The sequence below is a fragment of the Hemitrygon akajei genome, chromosome 16, assembly GCF_048418815.1.
Source record: "Hemitrygon akajei chromosome 16, sHemAka1.3, whole genome shotgun sequence".
Taxonomy (NCBI): Eukaryota; Metazoa; Chordata; class Chondrichthyes; order Myliobatiformes; family Dasyatidae; genus Hemitrygon; species Hemitrygon akajei.
In genome coordinates, this window is record NC_133139.1 from 41,648,420 (window position 1) to 41,669,967 (window position 21,548).

General features: G+C 41.2%; 1 protein-coding gene across 21 annotated transcripts in view; it reads left to right on the forward strand.

The window, feature by feature from the left end:
* Window positions 1-21,548, forward strand: part of LOC140739994 (receptor-type tyrosine-protein phosphatase S-like) — a 469,315-nt gene that overhangs the window by 119,251 nt on the left and 328,516 nt on the right. For all 21 annotated transcript variants that reach the window (XM_073068765.1, XM_073068749.1, XM_073068746.1 and 18 more), the window contains exon 2: window positions 20,871-21,044. In XM_073068765.1, the coding sequence (XP_072924866.1) occupies window positions 20,957-21,044 (88 nt within the window). In that variant the 5' untranslated portion in view covers window positions 20,871-20,956. The remainder of the gene's footprint in view (window positions 1-20,870; window positions 21,045-21,548) is intronic.

Consider the following 21,548-nt stretch of genomic DNA (forward strand, 5'->3'; position numbering starts at 1 on the left):
CAGAATCCCTGCTGACTGTCTTATGCAGGGCTTGAGTGCTGCCTTGTTGATCGTGCCATTTTCAGATGGAAACCTGTTAGACTTGATGTAGCTAATGTGATGGCTCTGTCTTGATCAACGAGGGAAGTTGACTCTGAATTTCTGGGTAAATTTTATCTCTTGCTCAGTGACACTACAGATGCCTGATTGCTATTGATGAAAGTTTGCTCTGTGCAAAATGACCCTACATTTCATACTTACAGCGGTGATCATACTGCTTCCAAAGAGATATTTGTTTATTATTGCTACAAGTACCAAGTAACAGTGACAAATTCATTTTATATGTGATCCACACAGATCATTTCATCACATCAGCACGTCAAGGTGGTACAATGGAAGAGCAATATAAAATGCAAAATATAGTGTTATTCTAATGGGGAAGGGCAGCAAGAGCCACAATGAGGTGGATTGTGAGGACTAGAGTTTATCTTTTATGTACAAGAATCTTATAAAAGTGGGATGGAAATTGTCCTTCAGACGGAGTCTTGAGCCTTTCTCAATTTTCTACTTTGTTTCATCATTCCCACAATCCCACTTTATAACACCTCTTTATGGTTATCACACTGGTTATCTCCCCTCTTTCTTTCCAGTATAGATTAAGGACCAATCCAAACTTTCCCTCCCGAGGTGCTGCCTGACCTGCAGAGTTCGTTCAAGAGTTTGTGTGTTCAGCCTGATGCTACATGTTTATAAGCATCTTCATCTTCTGCCTGAGGGCAGGAAGGAGAAGAGAGAATGTCCAGGGTGGGATGGTTTTGGCTACTTTTCAAAGGCGTCAAGAAGTGCAGATGCCATGGAAAAGTCTGTAAATGTATGGGATGTCTTATGGTAATGAAAGGTCCATGAGAAATGCAATTCATTTGGCACTTCATTGTCTCAAGTCAATCAAAACAACAGGTTCATTGTCAGGGTTTACCAATCCCACCATTGGTGGTGGAAATCTATCCAAATGAGAATTCAAGCTCTCCAAATGCTCACTCAAAGGTAACAGCAGCCCTGAGATGAAGGGTGATTAGGCAGCTGGACACTTGAGCTTGTAACCTTGGTCCCTCTAATCTGCTCAGCCTCTTTGCACTCTTCCTGTTACAGTACACCACAGGAACAGACCTTTCAGCCCGTGATGCTGAAGTAATTAAACTAGTATTTAAAAGTTCGAAGTAAATTTTATTATCAAGGAATAATCAGAAGTTTTCTGATGACTCTGCCATAGTTGGATGCATCAGCAAGGGAGATGAGGCTGAGTACAGGGCTACGGTGGGAAACATTGTCACATGGTGTGAGCAGAATCATCTGCAGCTTAATGTGAAAAAGACTAAGGAGCTGGTGGTGGACCTGAGGAGGGCTAAGGCACCGGTGACCCTTGTTTCCATCCAAGGGGTCAGTGTGGACATGGTGGAGGATTACAAATACCTGGGGATACGAATTGACAATAAACTGGACTGGTCAAAGAACACTGAGGCTGTCTACAAGAAGGGTCAGAGCCATCTCAACTTCATGAGGAGACTGAGGTCCTTTAACATCTGCCGGACAATGCTGAGGATGTTCTACGAGTCTATGGTGGCCAGTGCAATCATGTTTGCTGTTGTGTGCTGGGGCAGCAGGCTGAGGGTAGTAGACACTAACAGAATCAGCAAACTCATTCGTAAGGCCAGTGATGTTGTGGGGGTGGAACTGGACTCTCTGACAGTGGTGTCTGAAAAGAGGATGCTGTCCAAGTTGCATGCCATCTTGGACAATGTCTCCCATCCACTCCATGATGTACTGGTTAGGCACAGGAGTACATTCAGCCAGAGACTCATTCCACCAAGATGCAACACTGAGCATCATAGGAAGTCATTCCTGCCTGTGGCCATCAAACTTTACAACTTCTCCCTCGGAGTGTCAGACACCCTGAGCCAATAGGCTGGTCCTGGACTTATTTCCACTTGCATAATTTACCTATTATTATTTAATTATTTATGGTTTTATATTGCTATATTTCTACGCTATTCTTGCTTGGTGCAACTGTAACAAAACCCAATTTCCCTCGGGATCAATAAAGTATGTCTGTCTGTCTGTAATACATATATGTCACCATATATAAACCTGAGATTCATTTTCTTATGGGTATACATAGGAAATCTATAGAATGGTAATTATAACAGGATCAATGAAAGATCAGCCAGAGTGCAGGTCGAGTGCAGATGCAAAGATAAATAAATAGCAGAAATAACGAGAACATGAGATCCTAAGGTAAAGAGTCCTTGAAGTGAGATCATTGGTGGTGAGAACATGACAATGTTGGGACAAGTGAAGTTGAGTGTAGTTATCCCCTTTTATTCAAGAGCCTGATGGTTGACGGGTAGTAACTGTTCTTAAACCTGGTGGTGTGAGCCCTAATGCTCTTAACCTTCTTTCTGATGGCAGTAGCAAGAAGAGAGCATGTCCAGGGTGGTGGGGATCTCTGATGATGGATGCTACTTTTCTATGACAGTATTTCATGTAGACATGCTCAATGGTTGGAGGGCTTTACCATAATTTACTAGGCTGAATCCACTACTTTTTGTAGGATTTTCTGTTGAAAATTGATGTTTCCATACCTGACCGTGAAACAGCCAGTCAATATACTCTCCACTGCACATCTATAGAAGCTTGTCAAAGTTTCAGATGTCATGCAGAATCTCTACAAACTCCTAAAGACGTAGAGGCACTTCCGTGCTCTCTTCACCATTGAACTCATGTGCTGGGTCCAGGTCAGGTCCTCTGAAATGGTAAATAAAAGCTTGCTGACCCGCTCCACCACTGATCCTCTGTTGAGGACTGGCTTATGGACCTCTAGCCTCTGTCTCCTGAAGTCTATAATCGGTCCCCTGATCTTGGTGACATTGAGTGCCAGGTTGTTGTTATGACACCACTCAGCTAGATTTTCAGTCTCCCCCCTACATGCTGGTTCATCAGCACCTTTGGTTCAGCCCACAACAGTGATGTCACCAGCGAACATGGATTGGAGCTGTGCCACACAGTTGAAAGGGTAAAGTGTGTAGGGCAGGGGGCGAAGCACACAGCCTTGTGGTGCATCTGTGCTGGTAAAGATCATGGAGGAGATGTTGTTTCCAATCCAAACTGACTAGGGTCTGCAAGTGAGGAGATCCAGGATCCTATTGCACGGGGAGGTATTCAGGCAGGGTCTTGGAGCTTACTGACGAGTTTTGAGGGGCTGATGGTATTGAATGCTGAGCCGTAGTCAATAAAGAACATCCTGATGTATGCATCTTTGCTGTCCAGATGGTGTCTAGAAGCTAATCCCTTTAGGTAATATCCATATCCTCCCTTCCTGCACATTCAAGTGCCCATCTATAAGCCACTCAAGCATCTTTGTCATATTTAACTCTTATGGTTCTGATGAAAGGTCTGTAACTACAAATATGAGCTGTTTCTCTTTCCTCATATGCTGGCTGACCTGCTGGGTGTTCCCAATTTTGTTTTGTTTCAGAGACTCAACTCTCTACTCACCAGCCTTCCTTCATTGTGCCTTAGCCTCACAGATATACCACCCCTTATGCGAGCACTTTCAATTCGGCCATCTGGATATGGAGAAAAGCAGACTCAGTGGATCAAGTAGCATTTGTGGAACAAAAGGAATTGTTGACAACTCGGGTCCTAATGCGACAGCGTGCAGATACCGCTCACCCCGCTGAGCTTGTCCAACAGTCTGTTGCTCCTTCACAGAAACTGAATCGGCCTTTCCATGACGAGTTTACACATTTCTCACACACAGCCCAAAGCACAGAGTGTACAGTGAATTGGTACTCCAAAATGTAATGAGTAATTTATTTGAAAATCAATGTGCCAATAACTGATGGGATATATAATAAATTAAACAGCATTTACATTACAATGGGAGTGTATCACAAAGAGGGTTTAGTTACACTCCATCCTGGTCAGGATATCACTGATGGCACAATGAGATATCTTCCAAAAGGGAAACATCATTCCACTTGTCCAACATGAGGTAAGCCCCTCATCCCTATGTCCCGGTCTCACAGAATGTTTCATATTGGTGCTATGCAAAAATTTACAGAACACGATGGACACAGCCTAGTCCATCACAGGCAGCACCTTCCCCACCATTGAATGCATGCTCCAAGAAAGCAGCAAGACCCCCTCCATCCAAACCATGCCCTCATCTTCGAGCAGGAGGTACAGAAGCCTTAGGTCCTACGCCACCGGTTCAGGAATACCTATTCACCTATAGCCATCAGGCACTTAAACCAGAACTTCAAGACCCACTCTCTTGAACTGCTTATATGCCCATACACTTGCTTTCAAGGATTCTTTACAACTTACAGCTCAATATTATTTTTTATTGCAGTTTGTCTTTTGCACATTGGTTATTTCTCAGTCTATTTATGTATAGACTTTAGTAATTTCTATTGTATTTCTTTTTTCCTGTAAATGCTGCAAGGTAATGAATCTCAAGGTAGTTTAGGATAACATATATATACTTTGATAATAATTTTTCTTTGAACTTTGACTTTAAACCCTTCTTAGGCCAATGTTGGCAAATGTTCACCCCTCATTTGTGGGCATGCAATCTTGGCAAAGGAATGTGTGGGGACGATTATGGGCTGCCCCCAGAACACACTTGGATGTGTTGGTTGTTAATGCAAATAACACATTTCATTGTGTGTTTCGATCTAGAATCTTCAAATATCGCAATGCCATATGAATTTCCAGTTTGTAGCATTGTGGGATCTTGCTGTCCACAATCCAGCTCCCATAATTCCAATGAAGCAAGGATGACTGGATTTCAATTCAGTTAAATCAGCTGTAAATGTTTTTAAGGCATCCTGAGGCGTTGAAAAGTGTTATGTAATTTACTTTGCTTTTTAGGTGAGAAAGTGTGAGTCTGGCCTTAATTGGACTCAGTTGCATTGTTTGTAAGAGAAATGTTGGCCAGGGCAGGATGAACTCCCTGCTTTATTTTAGTTTTGTACTGCAGGATATTTAGTGCCCACTTGAACTATCAATAGTACTGACAACAGCTTACGTAATACAGCATCCTTAAGATAGCTTAATTTTAGGAGCGTGATCGAATAGTTTGACAGCAGGCCTCAGGACTGCATGCAATGTGAAATGGGTTTGTGGGGAATGATAGAACTGGGAAAACGGAGAGGCTCAGGGATGGAATTCCAGAGGTTACAGCATTGACAGCTGAAGTTCTGTCCACCAGGACTAAAGCTGTTGAGAGGTCAAGAAGAGAACGTTTGGAAGAGCTGAAGGGAAGTGGCAGGAAGGAACTGTTCTATAGTTGGAGACATTTGGGAATATAGGTATAACTTTTAAAACTGAGTTGAAAAACAAAAATCTACAATCTACAAAAATCTAAAGTTGCTGGAACCAAGCTAGAAAATGCTGGAAACACTCAGCAGGCCAAACAGCATCTGAGGAGAGAGGAACTATTAATATTTCAGATTGAAGTTGTAACATGAACGAATATATGTCGTCAAGCACAGGGAAAGTGGATGAGTACATTTGGGATGAAGTGGCATTTTGGAAATTTTAAATTTTATAGCAGGTAGGCTGAAGAACCTCAGCCAAGGGTGTGCTGGCATGGTTAAGCCCATGGACATTGGATTATACATCAGGTGAACTGAAGCAGTGGAACGAGATAGGACAGGATGAAAGTGGTGCCACCCACTCAGACAAACAGTGAGTGAAGAAGGTGCGGTTACCCTTGAGAAGACTTCATCCAGGTTACGAGGGCCAAGAGGAAGGAATACTAGTCATGTGAACCACTTTAGTGCTTCATCAGATCAAAAGGCTGGTTGGATGAATTGGAGCATAGGATTCTGTGAAAGATGGGCGCCAAGTTTTGAAGGTAACAACCCCTGACAGAGTAGAGCTGCCTCAGAGGACACCATGACGACATGCCTGTTGTCAGGAGAATTGGTATTGGTTTATTATTGTCACATGCACCAACATTGTGTTCATAAAGATCAGTCCTCAGTGCATTGATGTAGAACAAGGTGAAACAACTCTTGCAGTGCAGGTAAACAATGAGGTGCAGGATCCTAACAAGGAAGATTCTGAGGTCAAGAGTCCAATTTATCATACTAGGGTACAATTGAATAGCCTTATAACCCCTGAGAGTTCTGACTCTGGATGAGAGTTAACAGCTCACTCTGCCAGGGTTAGGTGCTGGTCAGCTTAGCAGTAATTAAATACTCTGAAGTCCAGGCTCCCCTATTGCCAGTAAATTCTCAAAAGCGCTCGCTGCCTTCCCACAATCCCAATTTTATGATGGGAAACTGAGAATTTAGTGGACTAAGAAATTGTTGGTCTAAAGTAGATAATCCCGGAAGTTAATAATGACTGGCATAGCTACTAATGCATTCAACTATCATTAGTCTGATGAATGTGGGACATGAAACCAGATCCATCACTTACTAGATCTCAGCTTATTTGAATGATTGGCAGAGAGTGCCCTCTCCCCTAACAGGATATTAGATAGCGGGGGAGGAAAAGTCATTCAAATACTTTAGGCAGCACAGAGGCACCTCCTGTCTTCTCTGCTTTTCTACAGAAGTACAGAACTCACAAGGAGGAGGGGATGATTAGAGGACTGAAAGCCCTTCTGATTTGCCTATGTAGAATATTGCACTGGAGAAACAAGTTTGAAGATTGAGACTGGAGTGGTTATTAATCTCAGAAAATGCTGGAAGCACCTAGCAGGTCAGGTAGCAGAAAGACAAACAGTAAATACTTCATGACTGATCTATCCCCTTCAGTGAAACCTGCATCAGGATCACAGAACTGAAATGTTAAACATTCCGCCTGATCTGCTGAGTGTTTCTAGCACTTTCTATTTTAATTTCAGATTTCCCTTTTGCAGTATTTTTGATTTTCATAGTTAATCATCTCCTGCTTCACCACTGTCCCAGACTTGTGCATGAAGATGCAGATGGAACCAATTTGGCTTGAGCCTGCTGAGGTGAGTCTCGCCTGCTCCCTCAGAATTGCCTGAGCTGCCACTGTTTATCTATTGTATGCTCCAGTAATGATAATAGGTGTGAATGTGCACAGTGTGTTGTACCAACAGGGCAAAATAGCTGAAAGGGTAAGAGGCTCATTTAGGACAACATGAGAAATGTTTTCCCTCATAGGGTGGAGGTCTGTCGAATCCTTTACATAGAAGGTTCAGTTGTTAAGTGCTTTAAAAGCTGAATTCAACAGACCTTTGGGCACTAACAGAATGGGTGCAAAAAGCAGTGGAGGGAGAAGATCAGCGACAAATTTATTGAATGACAGAGCAGCTTTGAAAGGTTGTGTGGCTTCAGAATCAAAATCAGCTTTATTATCATTGACATGTGTTGTCTTGTGGCAGGAGTACTGTTGAAAGACATAAAAAGTTCTACAAGTTACAATAGATACATACATACATACATACATACATACATACATACATACATACATGCATACATACATATATAGATTGACAAAGTCCAGAAGAGGAACAGCAAGGTAGTGTTCATGGGCCATTCAGAAATCTGATGAAAAAGAGAAAGATGCAGTGATTCAATCACTGAGACTAATCTTCAGATTCCTGTCCCTCTGCCCTGATGGTGGTAATGAGAGGAGGGCGTGTTTAGATGTTGAGGGTCCTTAATTGTGGCTGCTGCCTTCTCCAAGCTGTTGCCATCTAAAGATATCCTTGACAGTGAGAAGGTGTGCCCATGATAACAAAGGTGAACAGGAGTAAGCCATCTTGCCCATCGAGCCTTACCCTTCATACAAAAAGATCTTGGCTAATCTGGCTGTGGACTCAGTTCCACCTACCTGCCTTTTCCCCACGTCTCCTAATTTCCCTGCTATGCAAAAATCTACTAACTGCGTCTTAAATGTATTTAATGAAGTAGCCTCTACGGCTTCCCTGTGCAAAGAATTCCACAAATTCACTGCTCTCTGTGAAAAGCAGTTTGTCATCACCATCGGAAATCTATTCTCTTATTTGTCATATCCCTTTCAGACAATTTTATGTTGAATAAAATGCCCTGTGTAATCAGAGTGGGAGTAAGGAGGCAAAAGGAAAGACACACCATGAAGCATTAACTGAGGGCAAGAGGACAATGGTTTCACTGGTGACACACACAAAATGCTGATAAAGTGCAGCAGGCCAGCCAGGAAAAAGTACAGTCGACGTTTCGGGCAGAGACCCTTCGTCAGGACTAACTGAAAGAAAAGATAGTAAGAGATTTGAAAGTGGGAGGGGGAGGGGAGGATCTGAAATGATAGGAGAAGACAGGTGGGGGAGGGATGAAGCTAAGAGCTGGACAGTTGATTGGCAGAAAGGATACAGAGCTGGAGAAGGGAAAGGATCATAAGACGGGAGGCCTAGGGAGAAAGAAAGGGGGAGGGGAGCCCAGAGGAGGATGGACAGCAGGCAAGGAGTGATTGTGAGAGGGACAGAGAGAGAGAAAAGGGGGGAAATATTAAGTAAATAAATAAGGGATGGGGTAAGAAGGGGAGGAGGGGCATTAACGGAAGTTAGAGAAATCAATGTTCATGCCATCAGGTTGGAGGCTACCCAGATGGAATATAAGATGTTGTTCCAGCAAACTGAGTGTGGCTTCATCTTGACAGTAGAGGAAGCCATGGATAGACATATCAGAATGGGAATGGGACGTGGAATTAAAATGTATGCCCACTGGGAGATCCTGCTTTCTCCTGTCGACTGTACTTCTTCCTAAAGATGCTGCCTGGCCTGCTGAATTCCACTAGCATTTTTTGTGATTTGCTTGAATTTCCAGCATCTGCAGATTTTCTTGTGTTTGCAGTTTCACTGGTGAGTAGGTGGAAATGTGATCAGTTGTAAAGTGCTAGAGTGAGTGGATTCTGATAAGGGCTTGTGAATGGAGGTGTTCACCAAGTCTGTGCCTCAGGTATAACCACCAGTGGGAAAGCCAGGTGTTGCTGTGGTAATCTTTTACAAATATCAACACCTAAGTTAGTTAAAGCTTGCCAATCCTCCAGGGGTGTCCTAGAGTTGCAGCGATTAATGATTTGTCAACCTGACACTAATTCCTCAATTGCTGGAGAACTCTCACTGAAGGATTAAAGGATGATTGGATTTAGTTCCCCTGTTCTGATTACTCCAATGCTAAGCTATTGAAATCCTACCTTCCCTCTAGAGAAGGCTTTTTCTGGTTTATAAAGATTTACTCCAGAATTTCGACTACACAATCTATCTAGGAAGCCTGTGGAATGGCTTTGATTTTGGGAAAATTAAAGCTTAGCTTCTTGTGTCATGGGTTCACCCTTTGTTAATCACACCTGAAACAGATATGTTTATAATACACAATGCAGTTTTATCAGAAATGCAGTGTGGTGTGCGAATGAGGTTCTATGGTAGAAGACAGGTGGGGTGTGAGTGTATGTGGAACTTCCATTCTTATTCATATTTTCATTTCAGAGTTTAGGTAGTTTTTTTCTGTCTCTCAGGTTGTCGTGTGTTTGATTTTGGAGAAAACTGTAGTATTGAACATTGAAACATTGGCCTGTTTAGAAGCAGCTGAGGTAACACAATTGTATTCCATAGTGAACCATCATGGACACTACTGTTCAGGGCATGAAATAACTTTAATTACTTGACCACAGCTTCTTCTTCTAATGGAGTCTCAGGCTCTATCTTCCAACGTGTTTGCCCATGTTAATGATATCACTGTCGCTATGGTAACCCAAGTTATATCTTAGAAAGTGCTGAATGAGCATGAGACCTCATATCTTGGAGGTTGAGTGAAAATTATTGATGGCATTCCCAAGGATCTCAGACTCATTAGAAAGTAATGACCTTTTTATAATGTTTCCAAATGAAAGTTTAATTGAGTAAACATTGACTGAGACATAAGAGCAAAGTTGCCTGCCTGACCTCTTGGACTGGCTCATTGTAGGAAGTGCCTGGCATATTTCTGCAATCAGCATTATTCAATGCAGAAATATGAACAAGCACAATCTTCTCTGGGTTAAATTGTGGAGAACTCTGAGGAAGTAACACTCTATCTATCTCTGCTGCCTGCACCTCTCTGAATCTTATATCAGGTCATCCTTTGCTCCAGGGAAAACATGTCCAATTGATCCAATCTCTCTGCTTAACTGAAGTCTTCTAATCCAGGCTATGCCATGATAAGTACACAAGAAGCTGGAATCAGGAGCAACACGCAAAGCACTGGAGGCCGAGCAGCATCTAGATGAAGGTCAAGACCCTTCATCTAGGTTCTCAGGTGAAGTCTGAGATGAAGTCTATATGAAGGGTCTTGGTCTGAAACATCACAGGTTTATTTCCCCCCAGAGATGCTCTCTGATCTGCTGAGTTCCTCCAGTGCATTGTTTGGTATATCTTGTTGAACCTCCCCTGCATTCTCCCCAACACAACCATATCTCTCCTCTGGTTTTGTGACTAGAACTGCGCACAATGCTCCCGAGTGCAGTTTAACCAGTGTCTTGTAAAGTTGCACAGGATGTTCCCATTCTTGTATTCTAACACCTGAAGTGTCATCACTTCCGAGTAAGAGGAGATGCAGAGAAAGGGGAAAGATTTCATTTGTGCTCAGATTACTTGCAATCATAGAAGTTTATTTCCATTCTTTAGTTAGTTTGTAATTGATCAGAAATCTCATTTGGAAATCAGCAATCATTACCAGCAAAGACTTGCATTTATTTCACGTTTCACCTTTGAAATTAATCAACAGCTAGGAAAGTGCTTGAAGCTATTGAGTCATAGAGTTAAGCAGGATGGAAACGGGCTCTTTTTCGACCTGTATCCACACTGTTAAATTCCCATTTACAATAATCCTATTTTATTCTTCCCACATTCTCATTTGGTTGAAAACTAAAGTCTTGCTTGCAAGCAGTCTGTATTTTTCATTTTCTTTGAAATGGTATTACATAACACAGAAAAAAGTGATAAGATGTATTCTGTATTTGAGGTACACAGCTCCCAGAAATTGCCGAAGTACCTTACATCTAACAATTTATGTTGGGGAACCATGGTTAGTAAAACAAAGGAACCACTTTGTACATTGCAAGGTGCCATGAGTAGACATTTGTGCTTTTGCTTTGGTCCAGGTACAGCAGTGCAGCAGTTAGTGTGGTTTCCTCACAGCTTCCAGGACCTGCCTTTAATCCTGACCACAGGTGCAGTCCGTGCAGGGTTTGCGTATTCTCCCCGTGATTGCGTGGGCTTCCAACGGATGCTCCGTTTTCCTCCCACATGCCACTTACTGGATAATGGACTATTGTAAATTACCTCTAGTGTGGATAATGGGAGAGTCAGAGATATTGATAGGTACACGATCCAAATAATAATGTGGGGCAGTGGGTACTGTTATGCTTTGTAACTCCAGAAACTAATCGAAAGAAAAGCACGGGAGCCCAGGAGAATGTGTACACTTTGTTTTTCACTTTGGTGAGGTATGGACATATGACATGCTGGCGTAATGATGTGTGCCATTCACGTACTTCATACATATAACCCGTAAAGAATTATGTAAACAATAAAGAGAGCTTAATCAAACAATATACTTACAATATTACTCAAATATTACATACAAAACACTCCTCCCTGCTTAGCTATAAACTCCAACTCAATATAGAATGCTTCTTACTTTATATGTATGTATAGTGCCTATAAAAAGTATTCACCACCCCCCCCCCCAGAAGTTTTCATGTTCTATATTGTTTTACAACATTGAATCACAGTGGATTTAATTTGGCTTTTTTTGACACTGATCAACAGAAAGACTCTTTTGTGTCAAAGTGTAAACGATATAATAAAACTACATATATCCACAGCATAATAAACTTTAAATTGTTCTACTCAGGCCTGAAGATTTAATCTCTGTGGAGCATTTCTTACTCTTGTGGGATAATAACTTTCTCGATAAGGGTGGGGGGAGGGGTCACTCTGCTTGAAAGGTGAGACTTATGCTGCAAAACAATTCCAGTGCCTCCTCTGTGGAGACTGTAGGATTTGACTCTGGGACTGCAGGAAGTGGTTCTGAAAGCTCCAGACACCTCTCTTCTCTAACCATTGACTCTGCTCTCCTCAACTGATTAATATGTCATCTCCAAATGACGTCAGACACTATTTCCACTGTGTACGAGAGTGGTCCAGTTCTGTCCTTCATTTTACCACTTTTGATCATCTCTGTAATCCCTCATCAGGACTAAGTGTCCAGGTGTGAAACATCGAACATGCTTTCTTTGAGCTTTCCTCAGTTTGTCTCAGCTGCTTATCCTGCAATACTCCTTCGAGATTGTGTTTGAGGAGATCCAAGCGTGAGTGCAAAGGACGACCCAGGATCAGAATTGCTGGTGAGTTGTTGGTTGTGAACTGTGCTGCATTGCAATACACAAGGAGGAAATCGGTGAGCTTCTGATTCAGTGTCGATGTAGTGTGCTCTGCTGCCATTGCTCACAATGCGCTCTTAGTCTCTGGAGAAATTAATGGCCTGGTAAAATTCACATGAATCCTCAGCGAGGGCGATGCAGGCCATTCCTTGATATGGAGAAGCTGCGTTCCGCATCTTCTAGAGGTATTGGCATCCCGAACAGTGCATGGCAAGCAGCTGATCAATCCTAGACAAAGTTTTGAGCCAACCCTTTCATTTTGACCACACCTAAAAGACCGGCATATATTTCCTTGAACACTTTAGCTCTCAGCTTGGATGGTATTTCAGCTATCAATCCCCAGATAAGACAACAACCATCAAAGGCAACTTCATCCTGGTGCTGATAAGAGTCACAGAGCTAGGATTTCTACTGTACATTTCAGCCATTTTTGATGGCCTTCTAGACTTGAGACAGCGTGGAGTCTTCTCTGGTTTCCCAATGGATCATCTCTGCCGGAATATTGTCTTTCGATTTGCATTAGCAAGTATACATCAAGAGGAGTTTCCTATTTTGTAAATTTCTCAGGTATTTTCTTTTCCAAAGGTAAACAGGACAATCCATCAGCATTTCCATGAGTAGTTGTCCTCTTGAATTCGATCTTGTAATTGTGTCCTCCAAGAAACAGAAACCATTTCTGCATTCATGTTGCTGCTGTTAGTGGGACTTCCTTCTGTGGATTGCAAATGGATGCTAGTGGCTGATGATCAGTAATGAGGGTAAACCCTCTCCCATATAAGTACTGGTTGAAATGTTTTACACCCCAAACCAGACTCAAGGCTTCTCTGTCAATCTGCTCATAATGTTTCTCAGCAATGGTAAGGAAATGTGATGTGACTGTGACATGACTGCACCTATAGGATAAGGTGAGGCGTCTCAGGCAAGCTTCATTGGACGATGTGGATCATAGTGTGTGAATATAATGTCTGACGTCACCATTTCCTTTGTCTTTTGGAAAGGCACCTCACACTGCTTTGTCCATTGCCATTTCTTCCCAATTTGTAGTAATGAATTCAAAGGGTTGAGCACAGTAGCCAGGTTTGGCAGGAACCTGTTGCAGCAAGCAACAAATCCAAATAAGGTCTGCTACTGTGACATGTCCTTGGGGCTTGAGGCATCCACCAGTGTGAATTTTCTCAGCACACTTGTGTAATCATTGTGCAACAAAGGTGTGATCACAGTAAGTGATGCTTGGTTTAAATAATTCACACTTGTGGCACCTTGCTTGGAGCCCATAATCTTCTAATTTTGCAGTTTTGGATTTGTTCCTTGTCATCCTAATTGGTAAGAAAGATGTCATCCAGGTAACAGTGTTTCTGGATAGCCCTGCAGCACCTGGTCCATAGCTCTCTGCTAAAATGCCAGTGCAGATGCTACTCCAAGGGTAAACCTATTCTAGCAATAAAGCTCTTTGTGGGTGTTTATGGTGAGGAACACTTTGGACTCTTCTTCCATCTCCATCTACAGATAGGCCTCAGCTAAGTCCATAGCTGAAGTGTTTCCCTCCCAAAAGGTTTACAAAGATATCCTCTATACTGGACAGAGGGTACTGATCTACTTTCAGTACTGGGTTGATGATGACCTTAAAGTCAACACAGATCCTGAGAGACCCATTCTTCTTGGTATATGGTACCACTGTGATTGTCCATGGGCTCCACTCAAGAATTCCTTCAGCCTCCATGCAATCTAGCTCACTGGCTATTTAATCACAGATAGTATGAGGAGCTGGTCAGGATTTGTAATATGAAGGTGTGGCATTTTAATTTAATACTATTTTACCCTTGATATGTTTGAGTTTCTAATGCTATCCTTGAAAACTGCTTTGGCATCATCCAGTACCTTTCTTAATTCACTTTCAGTCGACTCTTTGGTAGGCCATGTGGAATGTAAATTGTGACTGGATCTCCAATCAAGTTGCAGCTGTCTCAGCCCCACAGTGCTGGCTCTCCTGTTTTTACCACATACAAGCCCAATGTGCCTTGTTCACTGTTACAAATGTCATTCCTGCAGGAGTTCTCTTTTCTCCAGTATAAGTTCTTAGTTGGATATTTGCAGGCTTCATTTCAGTTACTTTGAACTGATGTTCAAACTCATTTTGTGGAATGACTGAAACAGCAGAGCCTGTGCCCAATTCCATTTTAATTAATTTGCTGTTCACCTCTGGTTTAAGCCATGTTGCTTGCCTCTTGTTAGTTTTCATATTGTAAATCTCAAGCCTAGCCAGTCCTGTGTCCCTCTCAACATTATAAGAATTTTCATCAACAGCATGCAGATTAGCACTCTTTTTGAAACTGCAGCTTGACTTTTTAATCTTTTTTTCTTCCCTGTGCAGTCTATTTATTTTGTCTGCCCAACATGCTCTTTGTATGCATCCTACTTTGTTGCATTTTCTGCAAGTTTTACCTGTGGTCTGGTGAAAGTGAGCCCCCTGCCAAAATGGTAATGCAGTTTGTTCGACCAGTCAGGTTTCTGTTTAGATGTTGCAATTTTGTTCATGCTCGCTTCCATTCCTGACTGCAACTGAAATGTATCTCTGTCTGCTGTTTCCATTGATACAGCAATTCCAACTGCTCTTTTAAATGTCAGTTGTGCTTCAGTTGGCAGCCGCTTTTGAATGTTTCCTTGTAAGATTCTGCAAACTGTGCAATTTCTCAGTACATCATCAAGCCCAGCAATGAACTGACAATGCTCAGACAGTTTCTTCAATGCATCTGCGTAAGCTGAAATGGACTCCCCTTCCTTTTGAATCCCCTTGTGAAACCTAAAGCATTCTGCAATCAATAATCATTTTGGTTGTAAATCTTCCTGCATTACTTTCATGATATTAGTAAACCTCACTTTGGCTGGTTGGGTTGGAGCAATCAAACTTTTAAGCACACTATATGCTCTTCGACCTATTGCATTCAATAAAACTGGCACTTGTTTCTCATCAGTTATCACAATTGTTTCAAAATACTGTTCTATTCATTCAGTATACATGATCCAGTTACCTGTTGTGCAATCAAAAATGGCTGTCTAGGATTTAGCCAGCTATTTCAGCTTTTATAAAATTTATTGCTATTTTCACTCAGTAATTACTGTTTATGAACCCGTGAATTTCATTTGTTTTCCACCTTTTTCTTAACTTGATAATCTTTCTCTTTCTGAAGAAAAAAAATGTGCTGCACTTCACTGTAACTGAAATGTCTTGTTTCAACAATTAGGTAATCATCTCGGATTCGTTTTCATCACCACTGTTATGTTTTGTACCTCCAGAAACTAATCAAAAGAAAAACACAGGAGCCCGGGACAATGTGTGTGCTTCATGTTTACTTTACTGAGGTGTATACTTATGACATGGTGGTGTAATGACGTATGCTATTCATGTACTTTTACACTAAACCTGAGATGAATTATGTAAACAACAAAGAATGCTGAATCAATCAATATATTTAAAATAATTTTCAACTATTACTAAAATATTAAATACACAATGGGTATATCTTGACAGCTAGGACAGACTTTGCGGGGATGAATATCTTGCTATGACATAAACATCTATGAGAAGCTTGAATTAGTTAGCTTTCTTCTCATTGTTGTCTTCTTCTTGTTTTACGGCGGTTGGCACACAGCTTAAAATAAGAAGCATGAATTAGTTAGCTTTCTCACTGTTATCATCAGGACAGAGGTATAGGACCCTTGGGTCTCACACCACCAGATTCAGGAAAAGGTATTTCCCTTCAAGCATCAGGCTCCTGAACTAGTGTGGATAACTTCACTCACCTCAACTCTGAACTGATTCTATAATCTATGAACTCATTTTCAAGGAGTCTACTACTCATGTTCTCAGTATTTTTTTTTACATTTTTACTTGCACATTGGTTGTCAGTCTTTGTGCATAGTTTTTTAGACTGCTTGCATAAAATGAATCTCAAGGTAGTATATGGTGACATATATATTTTGATATTTACTTTTTTTCCTGCCCCTTTGGAAGTTTTCACGGAGTTGGAGTCATATTTAGCATTGCCTCTAAAGTATAGATCTTGTGACAATCTGTACATCCCTCAGGGTTCAATTGAGATTACACAGAATACCTCTTGCACTACATTTTCCGTTTTCAGTTGAGAATGCAACAAAGCATCCGTTTTGGAACTGAGCCACTAAAGTACAGACAAGAGAAAATGACAGGCAGAAATTTCTAGATATCATTATTTAGTTTCAGCATTAAACATGAGGCGGGTGTGGAAGATAAAATTAGGAACAATATGGGAAATTACAAAAACATGCAAAATGTTAAGTAAACTAATTCATCTTGATGGGATAAATTCCTGAATCCTGGCAAGCTACATCTGCACAATTTATCAGAACTTAGTTCCGAGGCATTTTCACACATTTAATAATTCATTTGAAGGAAGTTTAGACTCAGATGCATTGCGGATTAATTACTTTATAATGCTCTTTCAGAAGGGATGAAGCATGACCATTAAACTGTAAAAATGGACTGCACAATGGCTCATTAAATAGAGCTGTTAACTCTCAGCTTCGCAATTTAGCTTTGATCCTAACTTCCGGTGCTATCTGCGTACGATTTACACATTCTCTCTGTGACTGAGTGGATTTCTTCCAACTGTCCAGTTTCTTCCTACATCCTAAATCTGTGCTGGTTCATAAGGTAATTGGCCACTGTGAGTTGTCAATAGTACAAGTGGGTAGTTAGTGTTTTTTTTTCTCTGTGTAAGGTTAAAAGGAAGTAGATAGGGATTGTTCCATGAGTCAGCAGAGACACAGTGGGCTGAGTTACCTTCTCCTATGTTGTAAGATAATATTAGAAATCAATCAACTGAAAGCCATAATATTTCATTGTGCAGTCAACGAGGATTGTAAAATGGAAAGTCGTGCTTGATCAGCTTCAATAAATCCAAACAAAGAGAGTCAACAAGGGCAATGTTGTAAGTACCTCGGTTTCCGTATCTCTTTGATAAGCTATTGCATAGCAAGCTGTTAAGTTTAGTTCAGAAGGTTAGCAGAATAGAAAGCTAGCTGATGACAGAAAGCAGAAAGCATGGAGAAGCAAGGCAGTTTTTGGCAAAGTGATTTTGCAAGGATCAATGCTCGGCTATTGTTCTTCACCACTTATATTAATGTTTTCAACTTCGAAAAGAAGTATACATTCCTAAATAGAGAACAGATTCCAAGTTGGAAGCAGAAGGCAAGGAAGGTGCTGTGAAGAATGAGGAGTGTAGCAATTTACCAGAAAGATATTCATGAACTAGGCATGTAAATGACACTGAATTTCAACATCGAGAAGTTTGCAGTAATGCCTTATGACAAAGAAAATCACATATTGCTCAAAAAAAATCTAAGTGGAGCAGAGGAGCAAAGAGATTGCAGAGCACCAATAAGTAAGTTATTGAAAGATATGACAGAGTAGTAACACAGAAAGATGCAAGTAATGCACCAGGATTTACTTTAAATGAGACAGAACTGATAGAGAGAGAAGCTGAACCTTGGTTTTACCACATTTTAAGTAGTGGTCATCATACCTTGGGAAGGAGAAAAAGGCATTGAAGAGGTGCAACAGATTCAGAAGGATGAAATTACAAATGAGAGGTTGCAACTCAGCAAAGAGGCTCCCTTTATTGCAAAATGCTCACTGAAGACTGAGTTAATTGAGACCTTCACATTTATGAAAGGTTTAGGTAAGAGTAGGCAGGGGATGTGTTTCCATTTATGGGGAGGAACAAACCAGTCGCTGTCAGTAAAGGCTGTCTGTCAAGCAGTCTGGCAGGACATTTCTGAATGGCGGGGAGATTGTGGAACTCACAAACAAAAGGAATAGATGAACGTAGCTCAATTAGTGCAGGAAGGAATAAAAGGCTAAAAGATATTCGAGGAAGGTTTGCATAAGTGACAATGAAACATGAACACCTTGAAAGAGCTAAGTAGACTTTTTGGTTCTGAATATATAAACCACTTCATAACGCATAACTTGAAGCGATTTCCACTGAAGCGGGTATCAAGAACGTGAGGATATATTGATAATTTAGGTGAGAAGTCAGGAAGCCTCACTCAATTTAGCTGCAACTGTTAGTAGGTTAATTACTGCCTGTTACACTGCTGGTGGCAATGAAGCTCCTCCGTCTTTGCCTGTTCTTGGCCATCTTCTCCATTGTGCCCCAGCTGTCATTCAGGATCCTCAATTCTGCACCTATGGTACGGCGCCTGCATGACGCCATTAGTGCAGGAGGACTGGAAATTTGAAAGGGGTTTGGCTGCACATGCAGATAATCAAAAATGGATGCATAATCAGCCATGATCTGATTAAACAGTGGAGTAGAGTTGAGGGACTGAACGTTCTGCTCCTGATCCTACTTCAAACTTGATATGAAGCCAGATGCAAGATATCCTCACTTGAAGATTTGGATATTTAATATTGAAATGTGGGTTCTCTCTCTCTGGAATGTTCTGCTGAGAAACAGAATCGAGTCTGCTTCATTCCCCTGGTTCTGTATATTGATAAATTTCCAACAGCAGGAGTCTGACCAGCCTTTTTTTTTGTATTATTATTAGATTTTAGCTAAAGTTATGGTGGGCATTTCGATGGTAATAAATGACCCTGGGCCAGAATGGCAAATGCTGAATCAGCCGGGTCATTTATCTCCCTGTCTACTCAGTGAATGGATGCGTGTCTTCACCTTGACCTCACGTGTAACCTGAAAGGAGAGAGCCTGCAAGCTGCATTTAATGATTTTTTATTCATGAGTTTCTGACTCATCCATTCAGCAGCTTTCATTCTCTGATGGATTTTATTCAGAGGGACCAGTGTGCTCTGCATACGAGCTGACTGTCTCTTAATGGAAAAAATATCAGAAGTTAAACCACACAATTAAATTGCAGGAAAGGATTTAGAAAAAAGAATAGTTTTGAAACACAGACCCCCTTCCGATCTCTGCTGTAGTATTATCTTTAGCCTGTGATCTCTATTGATCCTGACACTAGTTTTTGCCCAATGGATATTAATAAAGTTGCTTTGAATGGCAAGGACATTGTCATTTTGCTGCATCCTTTGTCTTTACACATTAAAAATTGCTGATTCAACATGTAAGGTGTCGGGATGGGTACCTGGTCTATCAAAGAGCTGAACTAACCAGTGAAGTTCTGCAGCTTGTAGACAAGCTGAGGTATTTTCTTTGAAATGGAAAGATGTCCTTCCTCAGAAAGTGATTTTGGTTCTAAACTCCTGTTTGGACTACGACCTCTGACTGGGCTCCAGACTCTTGTACAGGGTCCAGGCCTCTGTTCAGGTACGAAGACCTTGCCCTGGTCTCCAGACCCCTGTTCACATTCCAAACTTTTCCACCAGCCACACTCGGTGCAAATATGTGCCCACAAACAGCAGTCTTCATCAATATAATATCAAAAGAGCTGCAAGTCCCTTTACTTAGCATCAAGTATGAATTCCGCCTTGGAGGAATTCAGATTCAAGTAATTAAAGATTTTTTAAAATACCTGGTTAGCCATGGTAACTGTTAAATGATAGATTATTGTAAAACCCATCTGGTTGACTAGTGTCCTTCAGGGAAGAAGATTCATCATCCCTTTCCATTCTGAGTCGATAAATGACTTCAGACCCACCTAGTGTGGTTGAATCTTAGCTACTGCTTGGTTCAGAGATGTATTACATTGTATTGCTGCTCCAAAACAGCAAATTTCATGACATATGTCTGAATTAGTAAACCTGATTTTGATTCTGATTGTGAACTAGAGATGGAGATTCAGCATCAGCGTTGTCAGTGATGGGATATACTGCAAAGAATAAACTAAAGTTTAAACTTCTAGCTTGGAAAACATCCTCTTGATACCATGCTTTCTGCATGATACAGCTGACCTAATTGCAACTATACAATGGACAATGCCAACTTGCCTCCAAATTTTATCATATCTGTTTTATTCCGGAGCACTGATTATTAATCAAATTTGCAGACTCAGAATTTTGCTTCACAAAGTGTTTAATCTTCTGGACTCAGTGCCCTGTACTGTTGAGCAACGTAATGTGTATAGAATGTGGTGCAGTATCAGCAAAAAATGGTGTGCATACGCCCAGTGACATAGACCCTTACTCAAATTTACAATTACACTCAACACTAATCAAGGAAATGTGTGTCCTTCAAGTCCCAGCCCATTAGGAAGATAGTAGAAGCTGCCAAAATTCCTTTCACTTTTCCATTTAGGAAAGCAAGAGACATTATTAGGGCTGGATCTCGTTCCTGGTCTCAGGCCAGCACTTGAGTGCTTGGGTTGTTCACTTCCACTCACCATAAATTTTGTAGCAATAAACCAGTGGATCAAGCTGAGCCTTTTGACAGGAACTTATTTGCTGAAATGCTCAGAGTTTTAACCTTGTATATTTTATCTTCTATCTCTAGGCTTGAAGCGAATCCAATCTGAAGACACACAGTTACACTGAAACTGGCTTTGACTTTCAGGCCAGTGTTAAAAGTCAGTGCCAAGGATGCTGTTACTTACTCACCTGATCATGCCAGCAGTTGTCTTCTTAACGGCTTTGCTGTCCTCAGTGTTGGCTGATACCACCATTGAAGGTAAGCCTTTCTAACTTAGCCAGATTTGTGATGACTTTACTACAAATGGTAGACCACATCACCAATGGTATTGATAAGCACACTGTCCATTGTTAGCATGATGAACCTGTTCATCATTTACTTTTTTCCAATTTCAGTTGAATATCATAAATAACTCATAAATAATATCATAAATAACAGAGAGTTTCTTCCTGGTGTTAGAAGTATTAAATTGTACAGCGTAGAAGCAAGTCCTTCAGCCCACCTAGCCCATGCTGATGTTGATCCCTATCTATGCTAATCCAATGAGTCCACATTAGGCTACAGTCCCCTATGCCTTTCTAATCCAAGTACATGACTGAATTTATCTTAAAATATTATAATTGTATCGGCTTCCACCAGCTCCTCTGGCAGCTCACTCTCAGAGTTAAAAACTTACCCATCAGAGATCCTTTAAATTTCTTCCCATTTCATCTTAACCCTTTGCGCTCATAATTTTATAAACATCCATGAAGTCACCCCCCA